The 21280-nt window shown below is 33.9% G+C and overlaps 4 protein-coding genes across 5 annotated transcripts; 2 read left to right on the top strand and 2 right to left on the bottom strand.

The window, feature by feature from the left end:
- The first annotated feature begins 992 nt into the window (after positions 1-992).
- LOC124530523 (putative ATPase N2B) lies at positions 993-4342 on the top strand. The gene is made up of 7 exons (XM_047104707.1): positions 993-1583; positions 1665-1859; positions 2008-2249; positions 2407-2581; positions 2690-2839; positions 2946-3062; positions 3388-4342. The coding sequence occupies exons 1-7, from the start codon at positions 1191-1193 to the stop codon at positions 3511-3513; spliced, it is 1398 nt and encodes a 465-aa protein (XP_046960663.1). The 5' UTR covers positions 993-1190; the 3' UTR covers positions 3514-4342.
- A 245-nt stretch (positions 4343-4587) lies between these two features.
- On the bottom strand, positions 4588-15286 carry LOC124530676 (general transcription factor IIE subunit 1). Its single transcript, XM_047104928.1, has 9 exons — positions 15114-15286; positions 9664-9792; positions 9457-9573; positions 9193-9371; positions 8715-8941; positions 7945-8143; positions 6742-6874; positions 5230-5334; positions 4588-4805 (listed from the first exon to the last, which is right to left on the bottom strand). Exons 2-9 carry the CDS (start codon positions 9785-9787, stop codon positions 4630-4632), a joined length of 1260 nt encoding a protein of 419 aa, XP_046960884.1. The 5' UTR covers positions 9788-9792; positions 15114-15286; the 3' UTR covers positions 4588-4629.
- On the bottom strand, positions 12160-14800 carry LOC124530675 (tyrosine-protein kinase transmembrane receptor Ror2). The gene has a single exon (XM_047104927.1). The coding sequence runs from the start codon at positions 14600-14602 to the stop codon at positions 12686-12688; it is 1917 nt and encodes a 638-aa protein (XP_046960883.1). The 5' UTR covers positions 14603-14800; the 3' UTR covers positions 12160-12685.
- On the top strand, positions 15031-21210 carry LOC124530679 (rab-like protein 3). 2 transcript variants are annotated; one of them, XM_047104932.1, is made up of 7 exons: positions 15031-15165; positions 16050-16259; positions 16408-16553; positions 17158-17294; positions 17385-17439; positions 20042-20205; positions 21087-21210. In XM_047104932.1, exons 1-6 carry the CDS (start codon positions 15120-15122, stop codon positions 20192-20194), a joined length of 747 nt encoding a protein of 248 aa, XP_046960888.1. In that variant the 5' UTR covers positions 15031-15119; the 3' UTR covers positions 20195-20205; positions 21087-21210. The 2 variants fall into 2 exon arrangements, with proteins under 2 accessions (XP_046960888.1, XP_046960889.1); XM_047104933.1 differs by having other exon boundaries at positions 15105-15165; positions 20060-20205.
- The last annotated feature ends 70 nt before the right edge of the window (positions 21211-21280 follow it).

Raw genomic sequence — 21280 nt, 5'->3', positions numbered from 1 at the left:
GTTAAAAATGTCTGAGGAATTTTATTATAGAAATTTGCCTTGACCCAAGAAAGATTTATTGACTTTGCGGAGTTGGAAACTTGGCGTTATAAGCTTATCCTTACTTCTAGTGCATATACAATGACTATCACTGATTTTACAAGAACAGCGTAGTATCGGTTACATCAAGCCGGCCACCGCTTAAAGATATATTATAATTTTGCTTTCTAACATTGGGTAGGGTAAAAACTACACATATATGATATAAGGTCGATTTTTAAGGTTGACAGGAAAAAACTGACTATGAGTCAGTTTTGACAGGAAAAAAACTGACTACGAGTAAGTTTTTTTCCTGTCTTAAAAATCACCAATCAACCTTAAAAATCAGTGAAGTATCGTCAGCAAACAATACTATATCACAAGTACCTTTAACAAAGAAAGGAAGCAGTAGGCTGGCCATATTTGTCGCAGACCCGATAACCGTTGGGGAAAACGTGTTCTAGAGTGGATGCCGCGTCTCGGCAAATGAAGTCTTACGCAAGACGGCTGGCAGGAGCTGGATCCGAGTAGCCCAACAACGATCTCAGTGGCGTGCAATTGGAGAGGGCCATGTCCAGCAGTGGACAGAAATGGGTTGATGGGATGGGTTGATGAACAGCTGTACCGTACTTTGTTCAAAGCAGTTCAGGTCTTTTTCGACCTCCTATAACTTATTTAACTAGTAGCCTGTATTTCTTCTAATCAAGCAATCATTGTATAAGTACGATATATTTCATTCAGATTCTTTTTCGTACTTTTTTGTTTACTTCGTGTTAAATAGGTCCTCTTATTTATTAGACTTCTGCTTTTAACCTCAAATTTTAGGTTCCTTTCATTTAAAAAAAATATGTATAACAATTATATTCGTTTCAGGAGAAACGATCGATTTTTAATTTGTGTTGTATTATGTCATATTATTGAGGTTGACGTTATTGTGACAACTGACTACTGTCAGTTGTCAAAATAACTATGACACATTCTAGTAATCTGATAATTTAAAACAGCTGTATTATAATTTAAGCATATTTAATCTTAGTATTAGTTGAACTGGTTGAAGACTATCATTAGTATTTGAGACGAATAATTACGATGACGATTTGTATTAACCTGTCAAAATAAATTGTACTTATGTAATAATTTTATAAATATTTGTGAATAGATAATTCTTCATAATGTTTCCAAAAAATTCTTCTTTTCATCTGACATCTTTAACTAAACGGACTTTAAGATATTGTTATCACTGTGCAAGGTCTATTTCTTCTAATATTAAGGAAAAACCTCTTGCAAATCAAGGTCCATGGAGCTTGTATTCAGAAAAAGTGAATAATGGTGTCTTGAGTAAGGACTCTCATCAGGAAATGGTAGTGCAACATTTACAAGAAATATTTCAAGAAGTATCAGTTTTTCGAAGGCCTGTTATACAACCTAAAATAGGAGAATCTTTTTTTAGTATGTTTAGAAAAAAAGAACCCCAAAAAATAATTGCACCAAAAGGGCTGTATATTTATGGAAGTGTTGGTGGTGGAAAAACAATGCTAATGGATCTATTCTATGAGACGGTTCCTGTATGTATTCAAGATTAGCTTGGATGTATTTAGTTATTAAATATTTATGCATATAAAATTTAAATGTTTCCTCTTTTTCAGATAAAAGAAAAACTAAGAGTCCATTTTAACTCTTTTATGTTGAATATACATGCAAGAATACATGAGCTCAAAATCAAATCAGGTAAAGGAGCAAGTTCATTTAAAGATGAAGGATCTAAGCCATTTGATCCTATTCCACCTGTAGCTGCTGATATTACTCAAGAGTCTTGGTTGATATGTTTTGACGAATTTCAGGTATGTCTTTATTTTGTTGTAACCAAGTTTTTATTAGATATTAATTCATTGAATTTGTAAACCAAATTTTTGGAATCACTACTTGGATTTTGTTTATAAACATAAACATCAAAGATAAATATAGGTTTTGAATATTAAATATTTATAGGTTACAGACATTGGAGATGCTATGATTTTAAAACGACTATTTACTCAACTATTTGATAATGGATGTGTTGTTATAGCAACTAGTAACAGGAAACCTGATGATCTGTATAAAAATGGACTGCAGAGATCGAATTTCTTGCCATTTATACCAATTCTTAAAGCACATTGTAATGTTATACAACTAGACTCTGGTATTGATTATAGAATAAGGGGAACTGGCAATAAGTATGGCAAATATTTTATGTGAGTAAGACTAATCTAACTAAATTGACAAATTCTGTATAAACATAATTTTAAAAATGTGACTTTTAATTAAAACATAAATTGAAACATATATATTGCATTCAAATAATTGAACAATTAAGAATTTATTTCATTACATAAATTTTATATTTTACAGTAACAGTGAACTTACAGAAGATAATAATACTGTAGATAATTTATTTAAGTTCCTCGTATCAAAAGAGACTGATACTGTGCGGGTAAGAGTGATCAATATACTGGGGAGAAATGTCAAGTTTGCAAAAACATGTGGACGTATTCTGGATTCAACTTTTGAAGAGTTATGTGACAGAGTAAGTTGTTTTATAATTAAAAATTATTGCTTACTTAAACTTAGTATCCAGTTGTTTCAGCTTAAGTAGTAAATTAATTTTAATTAAATATTTCTTACTTTTTTTTAGCCTCTAGGTGCTAGTGATTACCTCATAATATCGAAAACGTTCCATACGGTGTTTATAAGAGAACTACCTCAATTATCGATAGTAAAACATAGATCGCAAATACGAAGATTTATAACGCTTATCGACACGTTATATGACAATAGAGTTAGGGTAAGTACGCATAAAAATAAATATCGTAAATCTTATGTTATTTATCTCGAAATATCAATTATCCTTAGTAACTCGTCGAATTACATTTTAATTTAATTTCAAATAGGTTGTCATTGCTGCTGACTGTGAACCAAAGGCGCTTTTTAATCTGGAAGATGTAAAGGATCAATATGGGGATGCTGATAGAGCATTAATGGATGATCTAAAAATAACGAAAGACTCGGTAAGACACTATGTTTTAATAGATTCAAATTCAACACAAACCATCCAAAACCAAATTTTGGTCTCATTGTGGACATTTTAAGAAATGTGTTTAATTTTAATGAAAATACCTATTTACCCACAACGGCTTTTAAACGCCTCGACTGCGATCTTCTTAAGATCTACCAAATATAATTGCATTCATATAAATATAGTTAAAGTGAAAAGCATGACGGCCGAATTCAAAGTTGTTCGTAGTTTTATTGTGCCTAACGTTTGTTTGTTAAGTTAGTCTGTTTGAAATACATATGTATTGTATACTAATAGTTTATGATTATAACACTCAGGACGATGCCAAGGCTGCAATATTTACTGGTGAAGAAGAAATGTTTGCTTGTGATCGATGCCTTTCGAGGATTATGGAAATGCAAACGGATGAATATTGGGAGAAGTGGGGCAAAGAAATCAATTAAATCAAGTTTATTGTGTGTGCAAAATTATAACTTTAAGAGTTTTAAAAAATTTAAATCAAGTGTAAATTCTAACTATATCAGTCTTGACTGTTATTATTTATAAATATTTTACGCTTTTATTGGATAATTGAGAAACTTAACCTTTGACTATCATTTGATGCTTCTTCATTATTAACGATTAAGAAATTATCTTGTTATTTGGAATTTCCAAAATATATATTAATATTACAATGTTATTTCTCTGTATCATAAAAAAAAAAACATTATTTTTCTTTTTGTACAACATAATGTTAAGTATGACGAAGGTATGAAAGTATGCATTGTTTGCAATGGACATATCAAATGAGATTTTGAAAATAGTTTGTTTACAATTTTTTGTACCTATGAAAATATTTTTTGGGTTACCAGTGCTGTACAATATGTATGTAAAAGTACATAAACAAGAATTATTTTTAATGCAAAAACCACCATTGAATCAAAGAATATGTATTATTCTTTATGTTTATTTGTGTTGTGTAATACAGCATGTAGAATATATTTATTAATTTATTAAGTATGTATATCAATGTATGTGTTAATCGTTCTTCTAGTATTTACATTACTGTACAGATAGACATACAAAAACCGCAAAACAAGTTTGTAGCTTTTGTTAAATTAATGTATGTATTATATAGGGTATTTAAGTTTTTAGACTTAGACACTGTAATTATTTAATGCAATAGCACAAATTAATAAATATTCATTGTTCAGTATTAATTAACATTCTACATATTTTAGCTTTGTTATTTACAAATTTCTAGCATAAATTTGTAAGTAACTTTTATTTTGTTATTAGACGTTCGAAAAAATATTTTGTATTATTTATTAAAGAGATCTTTTATTTTGAGATGTGTAAATTTATTTTCTTACTTTAAATAAAATCGACCCATTGTCCTTTAATATTGCATGCTCTCTCTCTCTCTCTAGTTTATGTGTAAAAATTTTGCCAAAATTATTTTTGTTTTTTGTTTGCGAGTATTAGGTTATTCATTTATTCGTAATATAAAAAAGAGGTAAACAAAATATAAGTAAAAATCTATATTCAGTACATAGTTTTTATTCTCAACTAAAGTTATTCTAGTCGTACATATGACTGTAATATTCTTGATAAACTTGTATATAGGTCTCCTTTTCGGAGGGCGTCATCCTAGCGATGACGTCATCGTCGATGCTCGTGATAGGCACCGGCTTTCCGTTCACCATCACAGTCGGCGCGTTGTCTTCTGACTCTGAGTCATCGCTTTCCATCTCGGCTGAAAATTATCAGATTATTGAATTTAATTTTCTAGTTTACATTATTTTTTTTTTTATGTTATAGGTTGGCGGACTTGCATATGAGCCACCTGATGGTAAGTGGTCACCATCGCCCATAGACAATGACGCTGTAAGAAATATTAACTATCCCTTACATCGTCAATGTGCCACCAACCTTGGGAACTAAGATGTTATATCCCTTGTGCCTGTAGTTACACTGGCTCACTCACCCTTCAAACCGGAACACAACAATACCGCGTACTGTTGTTTGGCGGTAGAATAACTGTTGAGTGGGTGCTACCTACCCAAACGGGCTTGCACAAAGCCGGTGGTAGGGCTTTGTGCAAGTGAAGTAATTTATTGATTTTCATAAACCTTCTTTTTTTTAAACACTTTTTTATTTAAATTTCATTCTTTACTCACCAACTGCCGCCAGTTCATCTTTTAATTTGTAAGGATCCTTAGATTCATTGTCACTCGAATCGGAGCTATCTTGTTCTGTTTTTAATGGATTTGTAGCAGCAGTACCTATAGTTTAACAGAAAAAAAATACATATAAAATATATACTAAGACATTCACACTTAATCTTAAAAAATATTCAGTTATTTTATATTTAATTTCTATACCCCCCGTCTAGAAGAAAAACAAGCGAAAACCTATCCTAACCTATCAAAATAGTGGTAATTAGCTCTAATACATATGTCATAAATTGGAACGTATTATACATACATGTATACGTTTCAAAAATAATATACTATGTATTTGTAAGCGTGAGTCGAGATGGCCCAGTGGTTAGAACGCGTGCATATTAACCGATGATTGTAATTATTATAATTCATCTCGTGCTCAGCGGTGAAGGAAATCATCGTGAGGAAACCTGCGTGTGACAAATTTCATAGAAATTCTGCCACATGTGTATTCGACCAACCCGCATTGGAACAGCGTGTGGAATATGTTCCAAACCTTCTCCTCAAAGGGAGAGGAGGCCTTTGGCCCAGCAGTGGGAATTTACGGGCTTTTGTTGTTGTTTGTAAGCGCCATGAAATTATTAAGGGGCGTACGGATTTCGCGTCCACTGGTACACGTAGTCAGTTTACGCGTGTCCGGAACGCCATGTCCGTACTTACAGCTACGCGTACACTGTATTGCAGAACGTACCGCGAAAGCCGCCTTCGGTCGGTTTTTGGTCGCGCCTCAAAGAGGACGCACACGACCGTGTACGCTTTATTTCGACGGCAAAATGAATAGACATGAGTTTCTTCGCGTGTTCTTAAAGAAATATTATCAGATTGATTCAACTTTATGAATTTCACCAGGTCTTGTATTATCTTGTCTTGTCTCGATAACACACTGATTCGAAAATTAGAATTCAACCTTTTTAAAGAATAGGCTATTTGACCCCATTGCAGCGCCATATTGTCCAAGTAGCGTTTTCGCGCGTTATTTAAATATGGAATTTTTAATATGATATTTTTCGGCAAATATGTACTAGATTTAAAAAAATCAACTTTTACTGGGTTCCTTAACCTCTACTAAATAATATAAAATGGATTTTAAAAACCAGTCAAATAGCCTATTATTTCAAAATCTTGCAATTCTCACAAAAAATTTTTCCACACTTTGATGACCTCACGACCAGATACAGGCGGTCCGTACAGGAGCTGTATGCGTCTCAAATGTACGTTTCCCGACTACGCGTAACACAGGAACACGCTATCCGCACTCAGCTCTACACAATGGCGTAACTATCGTAGGGCAGGCGGTGCAGTGCACCAGGGCCCCCGAGCTCAGGCGGCCCTCTAAACTAAATCTTAAGCTTCTTAAAGGGTAATTATTAGTTGAAGAGGGATGGGAAAGAGGGGGTGAAGGCCTGATTCTTTTTCTGTGCACCGGGGCCTTTCCTCAACCAGCTACGCCACTGGCTCTACACATACCCGTGTTTTGTTTCTCATGCGCCAAAAGAACGGACATGATATCGTCGTTTTTCTCTTTCCCAGCGGTTTTCGTGTTGGCTGCGTTGCTGGCCGCCTTTTCCAATGCTGCGTCTGTCGAGTGGACGCTGTCGCTCTGAAATATATAAATATAAAATTACACGATTTTTCCTCAAACTATTCCGAGCGCAGTTTCACTAGCGTTACATGTTGCAGCTCCGCCCCTGCGCCAAATAGCGTGATGATATGTTGTTTGTAACCTTTCTTAATAAATGGGGCATGTAACGTTAAATAATTATCTCAAATTAGTCTCTACAGTCGATATTGAGATTAGCACATGCAAAAAAACAAACAAATTAGAATCTACCTAGAGTTTTAGTTAAGAACAATTTAGTAGTTAGTAATAAATTATTAATAATCTTTTATCTTAAATACTGTCTTGCTGTTCTAATCCAGTGGTCATCTCTTAAACACTAGACATCTGCAGCGCAATGACGTAGTCTCGAGTTTAAATAAACGTATCAAATCAATACAATATATTAAGTTCTGTAATTTAATATCTGATCGAAATTAAAAAGTTGAAAATGTGGCGCTATAATTATATGTCACTGAACATTAGTTGTGTCGGATTGCTATCCCATCAGACTAAGAGAATAGGTAACACCACAATGATATCGCGGAGGAGACAATGGAGAAGATTACTTGGTGGTAGGGCTTTGCGCAAGTCCGTCTGGGTAGGCACCACCCACCAGTTATTCTACCGCCAAATAACAGTACTCAGTATTCTTGTGTTCCGGTTTGAAGGGTGAGTGAGCCAGTGTAACTTCAGGCACAAGGGACATAACATCTGAGTTCCCAAGGTTAGTGGCACATGATGTAAGGAATAGTTAATATTTCTTACAGCGTCATTGTCTATGTCATAAAAAAAAAATAAACTCCTCTGTCGTCAAATAATCACTTATTTGACGACAGAAGATCGTGAGTGTTTTACCTTCTGATCGAAGGGCGCCATTTTGGATCCATATCGCCATGGATTGAGTATGTTGGGGTTACTGTTGAAGCCACCGTGTTACCAGAAACCGCCGCTTCCCGGTGTTACTCGACCGAGTTCCACATCGTCAATGCTGAACTTCAAGAAGTCTGGCCATCAGGTGGCCCATATGCTCGACCGCCAACCTATACCATAAATAAAATAAAGGGGCCTGCCTGGTCGTTGGCGACGATGGTGCTCTCCACCATCCAGACGGGGCGCTCCTTGCGCAGCGTGCTGGGGTCGGCGGCGGCGTCCGCGTCCCCGATGGTGACGTCGACGCGCGTCTCCTCCACCGCCAGACCCTGGTTGCGCGTGGCCTCGCCCGACCACTGCTCGCCCGACGGCCGGTTCCCGAACTGCTTCGACGTTAACCTGACAGAGAACGATCGAACGAACGATTGATACGACGATTCGTATCAATCGTTTATCGTTTATCGATATAAACGGCTATAATAGAAAATTTATAACACCCATGACAAAAAACGATCAGTGACGTTTAATACTAATCGATAAATGGCTATAAGGGGAACTGCTTTGACGTTAACCTGACGGAGAACGATCGAACGAACGATTGATACGAATCGATAAACGGCTATAAGAGAAAATTTATAACACCCATGACAAAAAACGATCAGTGACGTTTAATACAAATCGATAAATAAGGGAAAAATTATAACACCAAAGTTTTCGATGGAAATAAAATACTGAAAGATTGACATTATTTTCTTTTATTTTAATTAATAAACTGAAATATTAAAGATAAGGAAAGACTGAAAAGGTCTTGGATACTGAATGACCATACACAAAATAGCTGGAGAGATTTTAAAATAAAAGCCGTTTATTGTGTGTGACTTTGAAAAGGCTTATGTCTTAAACATGGGCATAATCTCAAAAGATGATGAGAGTGGGATATACGATAATTATAAATATGATATCAACGAACCCTCTTATTGTGTTTATGTCCACCGGTTCCGGTTCCAATATTTCTGGCGCCAATTTGATTCCCTCGACTTCCCTGAGTAATATGTAAAGAGTTTCTAATTGTTCATTGAACTTTGCCAGCAACAATCTTGAATCTTTCTTGGGGAGAGCGGATTGGTCTTCTTCGACGACTTGATTGCAGAATGTGCAACGGAACTCTTGTGTCATCATATCGTACAGCTGATCAGCCTATTGTATAATAAACATAAAACATCATACATGACAGTTGTGCTTTTAAATCGTAATTAAAGTAGAATTACCATTTCAGGGACCACTCAGAGGCACATAAAAATTTTAATCGGTATTGTCTATGAATTTAGTTCACTGTTCAGTATATATATGTGTTGCAGAATATATAGAAACATAAAACACTTAAAAATACAAGCTAAAGTCTATCTATCATAATAATATTTTTTTATACTATTTAAATTTTCTTTTACCTCAAGATCTGTAAATGTCTTGCCGCAGGATGGACATTTAAAACTAGCACGACTTGTAGCGTCTCGCTCCTCTGTTTCCATGCGCTTGCGCATTAGATCTAGCTTGTATTTAACAACATTAACAAAGGTTTTGTAGTTAATAAAGTAATAGTTAACTTTCTGTGCTTTACCATCCAGACCTGGAAATAATATTCGCTAATTAAACAAGCATCATATCACACGTCAAAGATAAAATTAATTTGTAAATTATTATTGAGTACCTACCGGTTTCCATTTTTAATCTAACTTGAATAAACTTATCATTTTTTAGAGTTGCTATTCTAGCTCTTAACATTTTTCGTTCAAATTTCAAGAGTTCACAAATATCATCTTCTTTCATACCTTGAATGTGAAAAAAAAAATATATAAATAAGATTATATAGTATGTAAAACAAAACTTAGGTTAAGGTCAATTAATTATTTGCCACTTACAAGGATTTCGAACCAACATGTCCACGATTAGAGCATCTTCGATTGTATAAAACCCTCTAACCACAAGTCTAGCTAGTTGCTTTAAACTACTCGGCACCTCAGTGACGAGCCGCTCGTCAGTCATAATAACTGAAAACATGTAAAAATTATATTGAATAATAATAAGTTTATTTCGCTTAATAAATATTCAATTTACATTAAGGTGGTGAGAACTCCTAGTAAGTATAATAATACCTGTATCAGGAGTTCACGCTCTTCCATAACAGTGATAGTGATTAATTGAAATAAACCATAGAAAAAAAAGAAATAAAAAGGTATTACAAAACTATTACTAAACTAGACTTAAATACTATACATTCGTGAATGGGTATGTGCTTGAGTGTGTGCGTGTCTGTGTGAATCTGAGAATGCGATATTAAATTTTTAGAAGTCTTTCTGATTCTTCGTAGGTTATTTTACTTAACCAAGTGCTTACGGTTTTTTTTACAGTTGTATACGTTTAACGAATAAGACATAATCTAATGTGTTATAAAGTGAAACGGTATAACAACTTCATTTCTATCTAGATGTCCATTGTGCATAACTTATAATACTGCTTCTACTAGCGGTCTTGGGAAGATTTCTTATAGCAATTTTTATAAACTATGTTTACTGCTAATGAAATATTAAGCCTTGGTTGATTGAAAAGATGCTAAATATTAATATTTGAAAAACCATATTATATTTACATTGCTAACGGACATATTATCAAGATATTGTGATAGCAGCGCATCAAAGAGTGGTTTATTTCTTTTACCGTGTCACTTACGTCACTACCTGTCGCTATGGGCAATGGAAATTTTACGCGGAAAAAAATGTAATGATTTCGACACAACAGTCAATATTGGTCATATAATTTAACTATAATTTGGCTCTAAGACAAGACCGCGATGGGAATTGGGAAAATATTACCAAATAAAAGTATAAAGCAAACCCAAAATAATAACTTCATTTATAATCACCAATAAGCAGTTTTAGAAATCTTACACGGTATTTGAATAAACACGGAAAAAACAAACACGCGTGCGGTGAGTCTATTAATTTAGTACAGAACATACCAAGAACGGTTACAACGGTTCAAACTTTTGGTATTTTAATCTAAGTATAGATATAAAACATCGTTTCTTTTCTTATGTCGAATAAACGTAGAATATATTATCATGAAAATTGTACTATCATATTTTTGTCTAAATATTGTCGTTTACTTCAATATATACCGGAGACGCCTGCTAGTTACATATTAATAACATATTATAAAACTTATTTTTAAATCTCATGAGGATAAGGTTATTTTTTCAAAAATAAATTTAACAAGCCACCATCAGTCAAGTGGTTGGTTCTTTTGCCCATGCTTCTTCCGAAAGTAAATTAATCAATAAGGGTTTAGAAAAATTAAAAAACAGTTATTAAAAATCGAATTATTTACTCTTAACGACAAAGATTAACACAATTTAATAAATTAAATGTATAATGTTTTATAAAATACAAAATTCCAAAATACTATGTCATAGAAATCAAATGTTTTTAAAAATAATATACATAATACAAAAATGTATCTGGCAGTATTTTATTTGACATGATTTTATCGTTGATTTAATGGATGGCTTGATTGGAATATTAAAAAATCTATATAATTATTTTTTAGTTAAAACGTAACTGAATAAGTAATAAATAAATATTCTCCCAATAATGCATTAGTCATTTACGAGTGCTTTTTTTTCGAATGAATTTGATTTTAGAAAACGACTAACTCGTGATTAATTCTCTCTTACTATGAATACTTATACATAAAAAAAACATCTAAGACATATTATAAAAATATCAATTCACATTATAGTAAAGAAGTTCTATGATCATAAAATTGAGAACATTTAAAATCGCGAATTAGTCTTGTGTAGTAACGAGAAAATGTTTTTTTTTTATGTATAATCAAACATTAATCAAAATTATATTTATTATATTACATCAGCAACTTTCAAGGCTCAAGTATAATCAAACAAATACTAAGTAAACATTAAGAAGAGAAGAATGCTTGCGATTCAAATACACAATATATTGAGTATTGACACATGTTATACTTGAAGAATTCCCAAGTTTATTTGCAAGCATCATTAAGCAGTCCATTTTATATTGATTGTCGCTTTTTAAATTTATAATTTTTTTTAATTTCAATTGATACAAAAATTACATGTAATGGTTTACTAACAATAATAAGATTTACCAATATGGCCATGGTAAATCTATTGAAAATGTGCTTAGTTACAAATTAAACATAACAAAGTTTAAAACTAACTACTGTTTAAAATCATTCTTTCAAAATTGGCACTTCACATACATTGCTGAATAAATTTTGGCCAGTACAATTTATCAGACATTCAGATGAACATATTTTTTATAAATTTATCTTGACTCTGATAACATTAATGGAATATGTATAACAAAAATAATATTGTTATGGATTTTTTATAATGCAATTTTGTTAAGATATTCATTATCCTGCCATAAAACACATAAAAATCACGAACAGCTCACATAACCAAACGACAAAGGAACATTATTAAACAAAATCAGTCTTGTTATGATTAAACTGCACAATATAAAAATATCTACAAATTATAATTACTATCTTAAAATAACATAGCTACACTAGAGGTGGTCCAGATGGGCATTATTAGTAATAATTCCTGAGTTATTAGTAATAATACATGTTTCCAACAATTACTGTAATCACCAAATTAGTCCAAAGTACCAGCACTTGAATTTGTGTTGAAAATATTTTACTCAATCAAAACATTAGTCATCACTTATCACACACAACAATAATCAAAATAGCTAATACAATTTAAGTTGCTTTTACATATTTTAAATCTAAGTGGCACGACAACTTTATACAGAATTATATTAATTGATCAAAAGATTTATTTCATTTTGTAATATACAATGATCAGTTTTGTTTTGTTGGAAATAAATATTATTTAAATTATCAATTAGAATTACTTCTTTCAAGTATCATTTGTATATTGTCCAGTGTTTGATATATAACTCTAAAGTTTGGACGATCACTTGGATGATGATTCCAGCATTGCTTCATCAAATCATATACACATCTCGGTGTATTGTCTGGGCAAGCAAGAACATTGCCATCTTTTAAAAACCTTACAACTTCTTCATGAGTCATACCAAAATATGGTTGAAGGGCAAAAGAAAATATTTCCCAGAGACATACACCATATGCCCAGACATCTGATTCTAGGGTATACTTATTATATAATATACTCTCTAAAGGCATCCATCTTACAGGAATAGCATCATGCTCATCACCTTTATAATAATCTTGTAAGTAAATTTTATGTGAAAGTCCAAAGTCAGCAATTTTAACAACCATATCATCATTTATTAGGCAATTTCTAGTAGCTAAGTCACGATGCACAAATTTCCTATCAGAAAGGTATACCATCCCGGATGCTATCTGTCTAGCAATATGAAGAAGGTCCAAGTGGCTAAGAGGAGTTGCAAGAAGTCTTAAATCTTCTCTGTTTTCTACAGCTGGCTGAAAGTTTGGTGCAGTGCTGCATGCTCTTAAATATTCATTTAAGTCACCCTTACCCATAAATTCAAATAACAAGCACATAGGACGTCCTATAGCACATACACCCAATAATTTAACAATATTTGGATGGTCAAAATCAGCTAACAAACAAGCTTCTCTTTCAAAATCCAATTGTAGATCATGTGAGGCCTCATCTTTGAGCATTTTTACAGCAACTAAAGTGAATTCTTCTTCAGGAATTAAACCAGGAGCTTTGGCTTGGAAAACTCTTCCAAATGCACCTTGGCCTAAATCCCTAATATAAATAATGTTATTCCTAGGAAACTCTAACTTTTCTAACTTAGGATTGAGTTGTGCTCCAGTTGTATGATAAGCCAGATTACTTGGAAGCTTATCTAAATCAATATCTACATTTTGTAGGTTTCTACGACTTGAGATGGTACATTTAGAATAATGATTTTTCAAGAAGTAGTGGCACAAAAGGGCAATTGATGCTATGCCTAATATACATCCAAGGCCTCCAATAGAGAGTAATAACACAAATGTTGGTGTAAAATAATTTTCCATAACAATTGATCCATTTGTATTGTCTATTTCCTCACTAAAGTTAGCACACATTGGTATGTCACAAAGTTCCCATCTCACATTTGGATCCATAGTGTAACACCAAGGCTTTCGCTCTTCTCCACCAGCATTCCTACAGTAATTAGTGGCATTTTGAACTTCTGGGAAGACAAGAGGCGGTCGTGTATGCTGATGTGGATGCTGTGACTCCCAGGCTTGGCAAGCCAAACCAGTCTCGGTGACATTCATTGTACCTTGATAATATTGGCCATTACCTTGAATGCACGTAGTTGTCACCTGACTATAATCCATTTCCGTGATACCAGCATTATTACATGTTACTTGTGAACCCTTACCAGAAAATTTAGGAAGATTTTCACATTCTGGAAATCGAAAATGACCTCTTGATTGAAAATATACACCTCGACGTTTTTGTTCTTCAATAACAATCCAGTCATTGTAACAGAATTGCATTTTAACAGCCATACAATCTTCATAACATAATGGTAATGCAAAATATCCTACGCCGTCTTTGTCAATGCACTTAGGAAATGCATAGGAACACAGAAGTTTTTCTGCTTTACTGCGGCAAGGTTCTTTCAAGGCTGATATCATTTCTTTCCAAAGGCCGCTTGTAATTTTTTCATTTTCAAGACCTCCTGTATGGTTGTACCACACTAATCCAGATGAGTAATGCTTGCAAATTTGTCCATTGTATGGACCACAATAAAGGTGCACAGATTTTATAGAAAGAAGCACAATTATTACTTTACAATACACCTTCATTGTTATAATGTAGTTAGTGTTTCGATGTATAAAATATAAAATTGTGGCATTTTAATTTAAAGATATTTACAAAATACTGAAAACTTGATAGTACACAATGGCGGACGCATTATTTATTATTGATTTTAGCAAAATTTTCACGTAAAGTAGACCGTACAGCAGTGAAACTCATAGAACAAAAAATATGATATGCTATGTATCTATATATAATTAATGTTACCCGTTACATTATGGCGACTTCCGTTTTATTGAATATTTTCTTTAAAATCGTTTGATTTGTCTATATTCTGGTAATGTCTTATTTGTCCATTGCTAAATATTTGAATTAAAATACATGTGTGTGTTATAATACTAGATAAAATTAATTAAAAATAAAACATGGTGTTTCTATTTATTAAGATATGGCAACCTAATCCAAATTTTGTGACAAGGTTGGCACCGCGTGTCGGCAAAGAAATGTCATAATAATTTAAGCAATCCAAATACAGCAGATTGTTGTTAAAGTATTTACCTGGGAATGGCTGCAATTGAGAAAGTGAAGGTCGTCGTCCTTGGGGACTCTGGTAATTTGAAGTCACTAATTTCAGCTTTTAACTCTGCTTACTTCTACATTAATACCGAAATAAATAATCACTTAATATCACATATAAACTAACATTTGCCAACATGTTCGGTCATTTGGTGCCATGACAGTTTGTCTTAGGTTAGACAACATCAACATTTTAATTTATTATTTTTGGCGCGAAAGTTTAATTAATTACGTTATATTTATAGATAGATTACATAATAGTAAGGTTCATTATTTTATACAATCTATTAATTTAAATAACAATAATGACCAAAATTAAATATAGAAATTTTAAAAGTATTCAATTATTAATACTATTTATTCAGTATAAAATCAGATAACTAGTTCTACTTTATTTTTTGTACCTAGGCTAAAAGAAAAGCAAGGGCTTGTAAATGTCCTACTACTGGTCTAAAGCCTCTTCTCCGTTTTATCCTTATTTCACCACATTGCTTTAATATGATTTGGTGGATACACGGTGGTACATACATTTTTATTGAATTTTAATGAAATTACACACATGTAGATTCCCCTCACGTAGTTTTTGTTCAACGCTGATATTAATTAAGTGCACTAAAATACTGTGCTGCTTTGATGGACTTAAAGTAGCACTTATCGGTTAAGAGCTATATTTTCTAGCCACTAAATAAACCAAAAGAAACTCTTCTTTTTGTTTATTTAAGTACCGACATTATTTTTTTTTCTAACATTCCTGAAATTAATTATTATTAATGTGCTTGGAATTACAATTTGATGGATTAACATTGATTAAGGTATGAGGTAATGGTAGTGCTTAAATAATAATTGTATTTTTTATTAAATGACAATCGTTTGTCATTTAATAAAAAAAATTGCTCATAAAAAAATGTATATTTTAAGGTGTCGGAAAAACCTCGTTAACGTACCTAATTGCCCACAATAAGCCACTGCTCTCACCGGGATGGACAGTGGGTTGTTCGGTTGAAGTGAAATTGCATAGATACAAAGAGGGTACACAGGCCCAGAATACATTTTTTGTGGAACTATGGGATGTCGGGGGTTCAAATAATCACAGGAATACCAGAAACGTTTTCTATCAACCAACACATGGTGAGTTAATATATTTTTTTAATAAATTTATGAAAAATTAAGACCATGTTTTTTGGAAAAAACAGTATAATGTGTACTTAGATAAATACATTATATTTTGAAATAAAAAATATATTCTTACTATGTATTGTTCACGTATTTTTTTAAGGAATTATTTTGGTGCATGATTTGACCAATAGAAAAAGTCAAATAAATCTCCAGAAATGGTTGTCTGAAATTTTAAATCAAGATAGTACAAATCCGAATTACCAACACGTAGATGTGGATCCAGAGCAGTTCCTCGGATCTACTCAAGTGTGTATACTTTAACTTTTGGAACTCTAGAGTTTTAACATTGTCCAATATAAACAGTATTTGCTTTAGAGGCACTACTTATTACACGTTGTAAATAATTATATATTCATCCATATAGGTACATATATTCTAACAATTACAACTATCAGTTATATTTTTATTTTTTATACTGTATTTACAACTTGATTAAAGTTTCGACCTGCACATGAATCCTGTGTAAATCTTACTAAAGTTAAATTACTCTATTTAATTCAGCCCGATTCAATTAATCTATTTAATTGGGCACAATTCTTGTTTAGTAACTTAACTTTTTTATGGTATTGGTTGGCGGACGAGCATATGGGCCACCTGATGGTAAGTGGTCACCATCGCCCATAGACAATGACGCTGTAAGAAATATTAATATTAACTATTCCTTACATCGTTAATGTGCCACCAACCTTGGGAACTAAGATGTTATGTCCCTTGTGCCTGTAGTTACACTGGCTCACTGACCGTTCAGACCGGAAAACAACAAAACTGAGTACTGTTATTTGAACTACGTTTCCGTTTTAATATTGATAAGCGGAGACAAATTTATAATGATTATAAGTTATATTTTTAGATTCCCATACTAGTGATCGGCACAAAATATGACTTAGCTGAAGAGAAGCAAAGGAAAAATCAATACCGAAGATTAGCGAGTAGTATAGCAGAACAGTGTGGGGCCGACGAAATATTTGTGAATTGTTATCAAGCACGGTAAGATTATTAGCATTTGTATATTTAATAAAGAAAATATATCAGTAATTGGTACATTCAATTTACGTAGGAATTAATAATATTTTTCAGATCTCTCGCACCCGGTACAACCAACTCTGTGAAATTGACGCGATTCTTCGATAAGGTAAGTACACTGTGTTCAATGATATTCTAATAAACAGATATGTTATACTCATACTAAACAACAGAAAAAAGTGTGCCGCGCCGGGGACCGTTTATCTTAAATTTTGTTACAAGAAAAAGGTATAGCTTGATAAAAACAATAAGTAAAAGGGATAACTAGATGTTTTAATTACGCAAAACGTATTACTACATAATTATGATGGATTATAACGTATTACTGGCATAATTATGATGAAAACGACTAAGGCAAACGTCCCAATTAGGACGTTTTCTAGTCTTCACTTTTTGCGCGTTAATGACATATATGTTTACTAGAACATCAATGACTGTGTTATATTTCATGAAGCCTGACCGCACACGTTAGGTTTCTGATCCGATTCTATGGCTAGTCGAGCCTCGTGCAACTTTTGTTTGTTTACATTAGGGTTTTTAATCTCCCCTGTTGCGTTTGAGTCAAAAGCTGTGTTTCTACTAAAAATATATGTAGGAAGTGCGCCGTTAACAAACCGTTTCGGTTAATTGACCGGAATTGGATATGTTGGAATATGTCCAGGAAATAAAAAGGAATGTTAAAAAAAGAGCTAAAGACTTATCTCCTTTTTGGGGAATACATTTGGAGCTTATTCCCCCATGCTACTTTAATAGTGATTATACATAGAGATGTATGGAAAAAAAATGTATGATAACAAAGTATCTATATTTTAAACAATACGTTAAAAGGCTATTTATGTATAATTACAGAGTTAGAAATAGAAAAAACTTCTATATAGTTCTCTAGGCCCAGCGTGTTGTCGTCTTAAATATAATTAATCAAAGATAATGAGATAGACATACATATACAATTTCACAACTCTATAGTAATTGGTGGTAGGGCTTTGTGCTAGCCCGGCTGGATAGGTACCACCCAGTCCACCCACTCATCAGATATTCTACCGCCAAATAACAGTACTCAGTATTGTTGTGTTCCGGTCTGAAGGGTGAGTGAGCCAGTGTAACTACAGGCACAAGGGACATAACATCTTAGTTCCCAAGGTCGGTGGCACATTGACGATGTAAAGAATAGTTAATATTTCTTACAGCGTCATTGTCTATGGGTGATGGTGACCACTTACGAACAGGTGGCCCATATGCTCGTCAGCCAACCTATTCCATAAAAAAAAATTAGTCATAGTCCTTTTGGTGGGTGGTCTTTGTGTCTGAGATACTCTTTCAGACATCAATCTCAGTAGTGCTATGTGCCGGGAAGGTAAGTATAGTATGACACAAATTAGATGTAGCATCGGAAAATGCTATGGAATGAAAATAAAACCGATTACTGCCGATTTACACAACCAATAGAAATAGCTCCCCATCGCGCCATTCGACGCTATTCGTCGCTATAGATTCTCGCGTCAGAGAAAGCAAGTGCATGTAAATCGACGTGTCAAATTGACGAATATATTAAGTCTTATGATATTACAAGTTATGCACGTTTGTGCAAAGATCATATTCGCATGAGAAATAATGATTGATAGCGTACTAAATTCGGATGTGATTGGTTTTACGAATTTTGCCGATGCCGATTTACGAATTTTCCTGGTGGTAGGGCTTTGTGCAAGCCCGTCTGGGTAGGTACCACCCACTCATCAGTTATTCTACCGCCAAACAACAGTACTCGGTATTGTTGTGTTCCGGTCTGAAGGGTGAGTGAGCCAGTGTAACTACAGGCACAAGGGACATAACATCTTAGTTCCCAAGGTCGGTGGCACATTGACGATGTAAAGAATAGTTAATATTTCTTACAGCGTCATTGTCTATGGGTGATGGTGACCACTTACGAACAGGTGGCCCATATGCTCGTCAGCCAACCTATTCCATAAAAAAAAATTAGTCATAGTCCTTTTGGTGGGTGGTCTTTGTGTCTGAGATACTCTTTCAGACATCAATCTCAGTAGTGCTATGTGCCGGGAAGGTAAGTATAGTATGACACAAATTAGATGTAGCATCGGAAAATGCTATGGAATGAAAATAAAACCGATTACTGCCGATTTACACAACCAATAGAAATAGCTCCCCATCGCGCCATTCGACGCTATTCGTCGCTATAGATTCTCGCGTCAGAGAAAGCAAGTGCATGTAAATCGACGTGTCAAATTGACGAATATATTAAGTCTTATGATATTACAAGTTATGCACGTTTGTGCAAAGATCATATTCGCATGAGAAATAATGATTGATAGCGTACTAAATTCGGATGTGATTGGTTTTACGAATTTTGCCGATGCCGATTTACGAATTTTCCTGGTGGTAGGGCTTTGTGCAAGCCCGTCTGGGTAGGTACCACCCACTCATCAGTTATTCTACCGCCAAACAACAGTACTCGGTATTGTTGTGTTCCGGTTTGAAGGGTGAGTGAGCCAGTGTAACTACAGGCACAAGGGACATAATATCTTAGTTCCCAAGGTTGGTGGCGCATTGACGACTTAAGGAATACTTAATATTTCTTACAGCGTCATTGTCTATGGGTAATGGTGACCACTTACCATCAGGTGGCCCATATGCTCGTCCGTCAACCTATACCATAAAAAAAAAATGCGACATCTAAGTTGTGTCGTACTATACGGGCGGGGCACGTGTGGCAGGTGATCGAGCGGCGCTACTACGCGCGCGCGGGCTCGCTGTCGGAGCGGCGGCGGCCCATGGCGCACGTGCTGACGTCACCGGCGCCCGGCCGCCCGCCGCAGTACCTCAGCCCGAGGTTCTACCACATGGACTGAGGCGGGAGCTTGTATGCTACTTTACACTTTATTCACTCTATAACTTATTTTAAATTATGAATTGTGTGCGTGGAACCTTCACAACTGTGCACGAAAAATATGATTTTTTTTTATTTAATTTTTATTTGCCCATATAATATACTAGTAGTCGCCCGCGGCTGCGCTTGCGTGTTAGAGTGTTACTTGTCATGTGTTAGGCAAAAAAAAGTAGACTATGTCCTTTCTTGAAGTTTAAGTAAGATTGCTTCATACCAAATTTAAATAAATTCGTTTTGGTCGCGAAAGAGCGACACAGACAGAGTTACTTTCACATTTAAAAATATTAAGATAGATTATATATCTGTGAAGTTTAATAGAGCAAATAAAACTGAAAATGCGTGTTGGTCGCCTGCGTAAGCGGATGCGTGATCCGCCCGGTAATTGCCAGTGGTTAGGTATATTTAGCAGTACATTCGTTTGAATTTCCTTTTCTTCAATAAAGCAAAAACTAGACCTCTAATAAGATAAACGTTACTTCGTCGATCAAACGTTGGAAGTGCGTTCGTTTATCGAAACGTGTTTGTCCACTAATTCAAGCTATGGCTCAAGTTTACCTGCCGACTGTCACTTTACAGGCAAACCTGTTATGTACACTCTAACGTCTATCTCTAAACACGAAACTATCGATATCGATAAATTTTATCAAATGTATACCTATAATTAATATGGGTAATATAGTTGTTGTAAATGCCGACACGAACACTAAAGTAATGTTTGCGTGCTGTTTGCACTAATTGTCATTAATAGTGTAACAAAATATTACCTTACATATTAGAGGTAGTGGTTAAATGTATGTAGTTTGCCAAAAGTTGAAAAGAGCATTTCATAATAAAACATTTAATTTTATTTTCAGAGTAAACGAACTTAAAAAAAATGGAAGTATACATTACGAGCGACGATTAACACTGCGTAAGTATTGAGTTATTCAAAACATCAATATTATAGTATCTCTCTTTTGCATAAATAAGGCTAATAACGAAAAAAAAAAAATTATATCAATTTCCTTTGTAAATTAAAATATAATTTATCAACCTAATTTATATACAC

Source organism: Vanessa cardui, chromosome 6, assembly GCF_905220365.1.
Source record: "Vanessa cardui chromosome 6, ilVanCard2.1, whole genome shotgun sequence".
NCBI classification, from domain to species: domain Eukaryota; kingdom Metazoa; phylum Arthropoda; class Insecta; order Lepidoptera; family Nymphalidae; genus Vanessa; species Vanessa cardui.
Note: the sequence above shows the minus strand (reverse complement) of the source record. Positions and strands in the feature narration are given on the sequence as shown.

Coding starts and splice junctions, on each gene's coding strand:
- LOC124530676 (XM_047104928.1), bottom strand. CDS start 9,787: ATGACTGACGAGCGGCTCGTCACTGAGGTGCCGAGTAGTTTAAAGCAA. Junction 9,372..9,456: donor TAGATTAAAAATGGAAACCG/GTAGGTACTCAA, acceptor TATTATTTCCAG/GTCTGGATGGTAAAGCACAG. Junction 8,942..9,192: donor AGACATTTACAGATCTTGAG/GTAAAAGAAAAT, acceptor ATTATACAATAG/GCTGATCAGCTGTACGATAT.
- LOC124530679 (XM_047104932.1), top strand. CDS start 15,120: ATGGCTGCAATTGAGAAAGTGAAGGTCGTCGTCCTTGGGGACTCTG. Junction 15,166..16,049: donor CGTCGTCCTTGGGGACTCTG/GTAATTTGAAGT, acceptor GTATATTTTAAG/GTGTCGGAAAAACCTCGTTA. Junction 17,440..20,041: donor TGACGCGATTCTTCGATAAG/GTAAGTACACTG, acceptor CGTACTATACGG/GCGGGGCACGTGTGGCAGGT.
- LOC124530523 (XM_047104707.1), top strand. CDS start 1,191: ATGTTTCCAAAAAATTCTTCTTTTCATCTGACATCTTTAACTAAACGG. Junction 2,250..2,406: donor AAGTATGGCAAATATTTTAT/GTGAGTAAGACT, acceptor TATATTTTACAG/TAACAGTGAACTTACAGAAG. Junction 2,840..2,945: donor TATATGACAATAGAGTTAGG/GTAAGTACGCAT, acceptor AATTTCAAATAG/GTTGTCATTGCTGCTGACTG.
- LOC124530675 (XM_047104927.1), bottom strand. CDS start 14,602: ATGAAGGTGTATTGTAAAGTAATAATTGTGCTTCTTTCTATAAAATCT.